This window comes from Neoarius graeffei, chromosome 3, assembly GCF_027579695.1.
Source record: "Neoarius graeffei isolate fNeoGra1 chromosome 3, fNeoGra1.pri, whole genome shotgun sequence".
NCBI classification, from domain to species: Eukaryota; Metazoa; Chordata; class Actinopteri; order Siluriformes; family Ariidae; genus Neoarius; species Neoarius graeffei.
In genome coordinates, this window is record NC_083571.1 from 74,239,645 (window position 1) to 74,250,253 (window position 10,609).

General features: G+C 41.3%; 1 protein-coding gene across 1 annotated transcript; it reads right to left on the bottom strand.

The window, feature by feature from the left end:
• Positions 1–9,018: 9,018 nt before the first annotated feature.
• On the bottom strand, positions 9,019–10,143 carry npy2r (neuropeptide Y receptor Y2). Its single transcript, XM_060916020.1, has one exon. It carries the CDS (start codon positions 10,138–10,140, stop codon positions 9,019–9,021), a length of 1,122 nt encoding a protein of 373 aa, XP_060772003.1. The 5' UTR covers positions 10,141–10,143.
• Between the last annotated feature and the right edge of the window lie 466 nt (positions 10,144–10,609).

Consider the following 10,609-nt stretch of genomic DNA (forward strand, 5'->3'; position numbering starts at 1 on the left):
TATATATATATATATATATATATATATATATATATATATATATATATATATATATATATATTAGTGCTGTTAAAAATGTCGCGTTATTATCGCGTTAACTTGACTCAATTTTAACGGCGATAAATTTTTTTATCGCGAGATTAACGCTCTGTGACATGATGTAGGTTTTTCATAAGCTTTTGAAACTGCCAGGAACTTGGAACAGAACAGAGACTTTGCTTAGAAAAACGATAGCAGCTAGACTGTAATGCCACGCCCCGCACAGCCAGAGTCCTCTTCCCTCCCCCCAAAGAACCAGCGCGGGCAGCTCGCGCTGCCGCGCCTCGGGACGAAGAGCCACGGTGCTCGGCTTAGGTTTCGTTTTCCCATCGGCGGCTCCAGCCCGACTTTGCAGTGGCTGTGACAAGACGGAGCCGTAGTAACTCGTCCCCTCACTTTTAATTACCCGAGCGCACGCCTTAACACAAAGCGTGCGCACGGGTTATAACTCATGCGCGCGCATTAATATCTCGTGCACACGCCTTATAAGTCATTCCCACGCTTTGTTATTTTTTTATTCACCATGTCCCCTCTATGGCTTCATAGTGTTATGCTCTGCAATTAAAAAAAAAAAAAACATTGGTACAAAGCAAGCCCATTCACTTTTTTTATGCTGATAAGAGAATTACAATGGTTTTTCATGTGACAAAAATGTGCGATTAAATTGCGATTAATCGCGAGTTAACTATGACCGTCGCGACATTGATCGCGATTAAATATTTAAATCGCTTGACAGCACATATATATATATATATATATATATATATATATATATATATATATATATATATAAAATATATAAAATACATGTCATATATGTGTGTATCTTTTATAAATGGCATGAGCTTATCTAATGTAGCATGTTGGGGAGAATCATAGTATCGCATCTATATTTCTGATAAAATTTTAGGTATGATACCATGTATAACTCTCCTACTTATTGCTCATTTCATAGGGGGACGGGGGGGAATTGCTGGCATGTGCCGCGCGGGAGTGTCTGCTCAAAATTTTTTAGGCCGAGATGAACTTATAGTTTTTGATTTTAAAAAAATTTCCAATATGTAATGCCAATTGTACATGCCTGTTCTTTAATTCAAAATCACCATCTTGATCTTCAAATTGACCATATGGTATATGTATTACATTACACAACATCCTGTCCAGATAAAACCTAGTTAGTACACACAACAGTTGAAAGGGAAGTGATAAGTGATGTTGAATGTTGCCTGCTTAATATGCAAGACCTCCTGCTACCATGATAACGTCAGAAGAAAGCTTAAGAGAATTATATGATAGAACTTTTTTCTGGTTTGTACTTCATTTTAAAGGATTAGAGTATTCAAAGACATGAATAGCAAAAATGCAGAAATATAATACTGTAGAGCTAGTTTATATTAAAAGGTGCATTGATTTTTTTGAAATCATCAAATGTGAATTGATTAAAAACAAGTCTCTTGTACCATATTAATCATTTTCACCTGGTAGTCCATCAAGAAGGGGAATTTATTTCCAAATAAACTGCAACTTTTTGCTGATAAAATTAATGGTTTTGGGGTAAAAGAAAAAAAAAAGCCAAAAATCATTAGCTCCCGCCCCCTGGGCCCCCACCGGGGCTCTGCCCCTGGGCCCCGCTGGGTGCCTGCGGCCCCCAAACCTCCATGCTTTTTTCAGACTTTTTAAATATTTTTCATTCTCATCCCTGAATATTGTCTGAGGTGATTTCTGTGGCATCTGCCATCAGTGAACTATTGTCAGTAACAGCACTGAAAACCTGAGTTCGGAACAGCCTCCAAACATGGCTGCTCCGGACTACACTTCTCAAGCACCACAGTGCCCTTCATCACCAGAATTCTAACCTCAACACCTGTCTCTAATTTACCAGCAGTCACCTTCCCTATATAAGCTCAGCTCTCAAACTCTGACTTTGCAAAGTATTGTTCTGTGTCCCCGTGCCTGACTTTACCGAGCCATTTGACTATCTGTCTGACTTCCTCTTATTGAGCTCTGTTCGCGTTTATTTCTGACTTCGTTCTCTTGCCTGATCTCTGATATTCTGTTCGCCGATCGACTGACCCTTGCCTGTCCCTGACTATGTCTCCAGTTTCCCAATTTGGCTTTGTTTACATTTTGTGATGCACCCGCTCTCCCCTGCGTTTGCATCAGCCTGCATCTTAACAACTATCTGACTCCAGCACATTGGGCACATTTTTGGCCCTATGAAAGAATTACTATCAGCAATTACTCGCTTCTGGCAATTATTTGGCAACATACAATGTATCATACATATTAACAGTTGGATTTTTAAATTATTTATTTAAATAATAAACATCTAGCTGTGGTATCAAATATGGTCTGAAAGATGTATCATGAAGTCTGGGAATCTGAGTATGGAAAATTTGTAGGAACCCTGTTTACAACCTTGGTGAGCAAAGAAGCATCTCAGAACTCACAACACACCAAAACCTGAGGAGGATGAGTTACACCAGCAGAAACCACATCAGGTTCCTCTCACGTTAGCCAAGAGCAGGAATCCGAGGCCATCATGGGCACAGACTCTCCCACACTGAAGTGATGAAGAAAAACATCAGCTGGTTTTTATCCAATCTTCAGATGTCCATCTGAGGATGATTTTTCTCCATTCTGATGTTTAATGTGAACAGTACCTGAAGCTCCTGACCTGTATTGTATCGTTTTATATGTTATGCTCTGCCACATGATTGGCTGGTTGGATAATTGCAGGTGTGTAGATGTTCCTTATAAAGTGGCCAGTGAGCATATCTGAGTAGGAGCACTGATGGATCTGTGTGATGGTGAAGCTGACAGTAATAGCAGGAGTGTGTGCTGCTCCATGTCTGATCTAATTATAAACCTGATTAATGTTGTTGCGTTAGCATGAGTCTGATAAGCACTTTAGCGGAAGAACAGTAACGGAAATCTTTGGCTGTGCCGCGTGCTGTGGAAAATATTCTTTTTTACTTCTTTACAGCAACTTTTGTATAATAATAAAATGTCTTTTTGTGATATTATTGTTTAAATCCTGAAGTTGTTTATAAATTTAATGTCACTTTGTGTGTGTGTGTGTGTGTGTGTGTGTGTGTTATGGTCCTGTGACACAATAAACACTAAATCATTATTAATCCTAAGTGAGTCTCTTTAGATCTAATTTTATATCATCTCATCTCATTATCTCTAGCCGCTTTATCCTTCTACAGGGTCGCAGGCAAGCTGGAGCCTATCCCAGCTGACTACGGGCGAGAGGCGGGGTACACCCTGGACAAGTCGCCAGGTCATCACAGGGCTGACACATAGACACAGACAACCATTCACACTCACACCTACGGTCAATTTAGAGTCACCAGTTAACCTAACCTGCATGTCTTTGGACTGTGGGGGAAACTGGAGCACCTGGAGGAAACCCACGCGGACACGGGGAGAACATGCAAACTCCGCACAGAAAGGCCCTCGCCGGCCCCGGGGCTCGAACCCGGACCTTCTTGCTGTGAGGCGACAGCGCTAACCACTACACCACCGTGCCGCCCTAATTTTATAAAATAAATGAAATCAGTCCCACACCAGCATTTGAATGTAACGCACCATCAACACAGCTGGCTTACATAAATTTACAGGAAGTCAGGAATGGGGATGATATCCTGATGCAGATGTTTACAGATGTGTTCTCTCATTAAAGGTAATAAATGAGTGCTTAACCTGAAATTAAAACCTGAACACACAATCGTGAGATTAAAGTGCTGAATTGACAGTAATAACTCTCACAATTTCATTTAACTCCACTTCCTGTTTGAACTCCACTTCCTGTTTCCTGGAGTAATCTGTTTCAGCTGCAGTATATTAGTGTTAGTATTATGTGTTGCAGATGTTATTGACCTTGCTGCAGTTTGTGAGATTGTTCGAGTAGGTTTGAGAGATCTCGTCCTCTTCACTGTACACTTAAGGAGCGAGTGATAGATGAATAAATTAATGAATGATGTCATAAACAGAAGTGATAGTATAATATAAACTATAACCTTTCATTAATTAACTTTTTCTGTCTGGACCTGACAGCTGATTTCATTCAATGTTTCTCTGCAAACTAATTAGCAAGTTAACAGTTAGTTAGCATGTTAACCAGTTTACCAGCTAATCAGAACGCTAATACGAAGGGTAGGTGATATTTTACACACCCCTGAGGTGGGAAAGAAAGGTATGCAGGTTCTGTTAAACCTCATCCTGAACTCAGGACAGCGTGATGTTTACCTCCTGAATGCTCATCCTGTTTGTTAAAGCACAAATTTTCTCAGTAATTCAGTATAAAACTGATTTGGGGTGGCGCTACAGATGGGCTCAGTTCTGGACCAATCACATCTACATTAATGTCATGTCCAAATCTGCATATTGATGTGTACTCATAAATCATCATGACATTTTAATGGGAGTGAAGTGAGTGTAATGGCCTTACAGCTTTGAGATGTTTCTTGAACATAAAAAAAAATCAGACTTTATTCTTCTACAGTAAGTATTTTTAATGATTTAAAATGAGGTGAACTTTAATCTTTTAAATGCTAATGACTGAAATATTCAGTTCAATTGGAGTCAAGTCAAGTTTATTTGTATAGCACTTTTAACAATAGACATTGTCGCAAAGCAGCTTTACAGAATTTGAACAACTTAAAACATGAGCTAATTTTATCCCTAATCTATCCCCAATGAGCACACCTGTGGCAACGGTGGCAAGGAAAAACTCCCTCAGACGACATGAGGAAGAAACCTCGAGAGGAACCAGACTCAAAAGGGAACCCATCTTCATTTGGGCAACAACAGACAACATGACTATAACATTAACAGTTTTGAATGAATGAATGAATGAATGAATGAATGAATTTATTTTATTTCGAACATGTATAAAAATGTATGTAACTATTTGTACATACAAAAGAAAGAAAATGAAAAAAGTGACAAAAAAATAATAAATAAAATAACATAAAGAGCTAATACATTACAATACACCGCACATTGTTCGAAAAAGGAGTGGGAAGAAGTACAATACTTTTTTTAATTTCCCACCCCTTTTTAACTACCCCGAAATCCAAACTACACTAATACGCCTATAAAAATATATACCATATATACACTTCATGATTATCCATATAAATATATAATTACAAAATGTTTTAACATGAAGTCAGTTTAGTTGATGCTATAAACTCTTCATTGATGGAAACTTGAGTGCAAAACTGTTCATGACAACTGCAGTCCTAAAGTTAACAAGTCAACTGTAGTCTTCAGCCATAAAAGCATTACTGTAAGTGTCTAGAGTGTCTTCAAAGTGTGACTTTCAACTGTCCATATGGGGCTGTCCTCCACAGGAGCGGGATGAAAGTGTAATTAATTGTAATATAAAAACAGTTTACACTCAAGTCTCAGTCACTGAACAGCAAATAGTTTCACTTTCACACGATAAACATCAAGAAGAAATCCGAACTAATCCTGATGCTCATGCGAAAGTTTTATTTAACTTCATTTAACACTTTCTGACTTTATAGTACAGAGTTATAGATGTGATTTATTTACAATGACACTATTTATATTCTTTAAATGATTTTTAATCACGCTATCTGTTATCACCCAGATGAGGATGGGTTCCCTTTTGAGTATTGTTCCTCTTAAGCTTTCTTCCTCATGTCATCTGAGGGAGTTTTTCCTCACCACTGTCACCTCAGGCTTGATCATCAGGGATAAATACATTTATTAGAGATAAAATTTGCTCATATTGTCGATGTGTTGATGTCTGTTGTGAAAATGTTGTAGAAATAAACTGACTTGTATATTGAGAGCATATAACCATGAACACCTCCATCCTGCTGCATGTTCTTTTGCGCTGAGTAAACTGTGAGAGGGGCAAACTGTCTGATTTAACATCTGACTAAAACACGATCAAATTTAAGTCATGTATAAATGACTTGCTGCAATTACACCAATGTTTATGTTGATAATTTAGGAATAAAACATCATGAGTTATTCTCATGGTGGCACGGTGGTGTAGTGGTTAGCGCTGTCGCCTCACAGCAAGAAGGTCCGGGTTTGAGCCCCGTGGCCGGCGAGGGCCTTTCTGTGCGGAGTTTACATGTTGTCCGCGTGGGTTTCCTCCGGGTGCTCCAGTTTCCCCCACAGTCCAAAGACATGCAGGTTAGGTTAACTGGTGACTCTAAATTGACCGTAAGTGTGAATGGTTGTCTGTGTCTATGTGTCAGCCCTGTGATGACCTGGCGACTTGTCCAGGGTGTACCCTGCCTTTCGCCCGTAGTCAGCTGGGATAGGCTCCAGCTTGCCTGCGACCCTGTGGAACAGGATAAAGTGGCTAGAGATAATGAGATGAGATAAGTTATTCTCACCACTTTGAAGCTGATTATTTTATAACTGTGTGTTTTATTTCTCTTATACCACAGCAACTTACCAATTATTATTCATTACTATAGAAACGATAAAATATTAGAATGAGCACATTAATTATAAATAAACCTGTGATTTTCAGCTGCACTACAGTCAGAGCTACTGGTATAGAAAATTAATCAACACTTTCTGACCAATCAGAGTCCAGAACTCAGCATCAGCGTGACATCACTGTTATAATCCTTACACATATGAGACATGATGTGTAATCATGGTCATTAATAATACATGTTTCTGAGCAGACTGTGTGTGCATGTGTGTGTGTGTGTGTGTGTGTGAGTGACAGAGAGAGAGAGAGTGTGTGTGTGTGTGTGTGTGTGTGAGAGAGAGAGAGAGAGAGAGAGAGAGAGAGAGAGAGAGCAAGAGAGTGTGTGTGTGCAGGGGCGCTGCCAGAAATTTTGGGCCCCATGAAAGATTAGAATTTTGGGCCCCCCAACTTTGCCCACCCTCATCACAATTGCACTATTGTCATTATTTGACTTTTGATAGCCCATGGACCTTGAGTTTGTGACTTTGTTATTACATTTTATGTATTAACCAATAGTTTAGAACGTGTGAACATTCCACACACGTAACCATGTCAAACACTTGACTGGTGTCCGTTATTAGTGTAACGGGTTTATTTTTTTCCACTTGCCATTGTGTGTAGTGGTGGGGAAATTCTGCGCTGGCCCTTTAAGAGCGCAGGTAGTTATGGGAACGAGGCGCTGGCCTCCTTCAGTTCGTTTTGGAAATGTAAGCGCCAATGCCACTGGACGTTTGCAGCCCGTCCTCAGCAGTGTATTTGTGTCTCATTTCTTCAGAATAAAAAGACTGGTGAACAACACAACGCAACGTCTGTTACATTAGCAACACTTTAATCTAGCAAACTGTATATGGCGCTCGCTCATTAAAAACTTCAATCCTAAAGCATTTATGGGTTGTACTGCTGCTTACCTCCTTCTCCAAAGGGGGGTTCAGTGGTTTGGTAGGGCGGAGGTCCCCCTGAAGCCGAATCTGTGCATATTTAGAGCACCCCATTAGTTATGAAACTGGTTATTAGCACTAGTTATTAGCACCAGCATAACGTAATATTTCATCGTGTTTAAGTCAGTTCAGTTATTAAAATGGAAAAAATGTCACTGTACAAACTGTAAAAGTGTTCTCTTGATAGGCTAATCCAACCACGTTCATACTGTTCATTTACCATTCGCTAATATTTTGAACACACATGTGAGCGATAGCTACCTTTCTTTGGGAAAAACTGAGTGACCAGTTGCCTGCCTCTCCGGTCCCTCTCAGCTTTCAGCTGCCTTTCTTTACGTTTTTGACAGCCACTCTTCATATTTAGCGATCATAGACTGTACGCACTCCACTGCTGGCTGGCTGGCTGCTGCACTGCGACACAGCAGCAAGTAGCGTTGCACTGATCAGCACACAGATTTAACGCATCGCGCTTCTACCAGAACTGGACCGTACCATTTCGCAAAAGGGGGAGGGTTAAATGACAATATGTTGAAGAACTCAAGAAATAGACAACCTTGTTCAATTAGCTCATTTTACCAGATGGAATATTGCATTGTTGTTATTTCAAGAGTCTTATTAAAATCATTAAAAGCATATTATCAGCCCCTTAAAGGGCCCCATGGCAGTGCTGGGCCCCTAGAATTGTTCTAACCTTTCCCCCCCTGGCGGCGCCCATGTATGTGTGTGTGTGTGTGTGTGTGTGTGTGTGTGTGAGAGAGAGAGTGAGTGTGTGTGTGTGAGAGAGAGAGAGTGAGTGTGTGTGTGTGTGTGTGTGTGTGTGTGTGTGTGTGTGTGTGTGTGAGAGAGAGAGAGAAAGAGAGAGAGAGTGTGTAAAACAGTGAGTATACACCTGCGGCTCTCTGGTGTAAAACAGAGTCCCACCCCAACCCTTGGCTCTCACACCGTTATTAATAATTTCCCGAGGTCAGCTCTGATTCTCTTACTGAGTGACTTTGATCTGTATGAGACACAAAAAGAATCCAGTGTATACATTCGAGATTGTTTACTTTATGCAGCTGTTAACTTTTCACTGTTGTCCGTCTTTCAAATGCAGTGTCTGTCAGTGTTGACTGAATGGAGCTGGAGGCTGGCTTTACTGACAGTGAGATGCAGTGCAGGTTCTCCAGGGCGACAGTCTGTCTGTCATGTCCCAACTTTATCAGGTTTGTTACTTGAGAAATTGAAAAAAGAAGAATGTGTGCTTTTTATTTGCAATGTTTTCGTCTCCTGAATCATTGTCATTGTAAATGATATTCTCCTCTTTATATTACCAACAGACAGAAAACAGTACACTCCTGACATACATCTTCTAGAATAAAACACACAACAACAACAACAACAATATAAATGTTCATGCATAGTGTTGATCTGAAGCTGTCCTAATATTACACCTTGAACATGAATAACACAGAGAATGTCTTTATTGAAAAAAATTTTTATATGATGTCTGAGTCTGTAAATATTCCGTCAATGTTGTCCTTGGTGACATTATTTTGTGTTGTGTTATTTCCCTGCTGTGCCGCACTATCACAGGTGTGTGTTATCCTGAGTCAGGGTGGTGATGGCACATTCGTGTCTGAGAGCTTTGTCTCTCACTATGTCCCTGCTGTGCACTCTCCTCAGCACACCCGCAGCAGGAGCACACTTACACGCTGCGGAGAATGCCTCCCGATAGTTCCGGTTCATCCAGCCATAGAGGATGGGGTTTGCAAATGTGGAGCACATAGCGATGATGTGGAAGATGGTGTAAAGCAGCTTAAAATCCTTCATGTCCAACACACTGCTGTCGATATCCACAGCCAGCTGGAAGGCATGGAATGGTAGCCAGCTGACAGCGAACACAGCCACTACGGCCGCTAGCATCTTCGTGGTTTTCTGTCGGCGTCTGTGTCGCTCACTGTGTCCTCCTCCGGGACTCACATGCTTCCTGAGTTTGCTCCAGATGCAGGCGTATGTGTAGGAGATGATGGACAGGGGCAGGCTGTACTGCAGCAGGAACGTGGCTACACTGTACACGGTTCCGTCCGCACTGCTGCCCGGCCACTTCTCCACACAACCCTGAATGGTGTGCTCAGGTGTCAGGTCAAAGGTCACATACTCACGGAAGATGGCCAAGGGGCTGGCAAGCACAGCGCTGGCCATCCATGTGATGATGATGACCACAGCACACATGTCTTTAGACATTTTTGTCTCAGTGTGGTGGATGATGCTGCGGTAGCGGTCCAGAGCGACCACACTGAGTGTAATGGTGGACACGTGAACAGCGAGGCCCTGAGCATATGGTAACAGGTAACACATCACCTGACCAAACTTCCACTCACCTGAGAGCGTGGCCATCAGGGTGAAGGGCAGGCACAGCGTGTTCACCAGCAGGTCAGCTATAGCCAGGTTAGCAATGAAGAAGTTAGTAACCGTGTGCAGGTTGCGGAACTTGTACACAACGTAAATAACCAAAGAGTTTCCACTCATGCCAAACAGGATGATGGTGCTGTAAGCTAAGATGAGAACCACCCGAACCCCCACAAGCTGTGTGCTGTCCTCCAGACCTTCTAATAAAGCTCCTTCATCTGGGACATCCAGCAGTGTGCAGCAGTTAGAGAAGACACTAGAGTCATGTCTGGTCAGGTTTTCTTCACTCATCACATCCATGTTTGGGATCCATGCACTAGAACTGTACAAGAACACAACACGACAGTAGGGACGAGTGAATAGTTTAAAATAAGCTACAGTGTCTTGCAAAAGTATTCATCCCCCTTGGTGCTTGTCCTGTTCTGTCACATTACAAGATGGAATTAAAATGGATTTTTGGGGGGTTAGCACCATTTGATTTGCACAACATGCCTACTACTTTAAAGGTGCAAATTGTTATTTTATTGCGACACAAACAATAATTAAGATGAAAAAACAGAAATCTGAGCTGGTCCAACCAATTCACTTCATAAGTCATGTAATTAGTTGATTAAGATCCACCTGTGTGCAATCAAAGTGTCACATGATCTGTCACATGATGTCTGTATAACTTAACCTATTCTAGAAGGACCCTGACTCTGCAACACTACTAAGTGTCACGCCCCCGGGCTCACCTAACACTCAGGACTCCACGTCCCACAATCCCCCT

Coding starts and splice junctions, on each gene's coding strand:
- npy2r (XM_060916020.1), bottom strand. CDS start 10,140: ATGGATGTGATGAGTGAAGAAAACCTGACCAGACATGACTCTAGTGTC.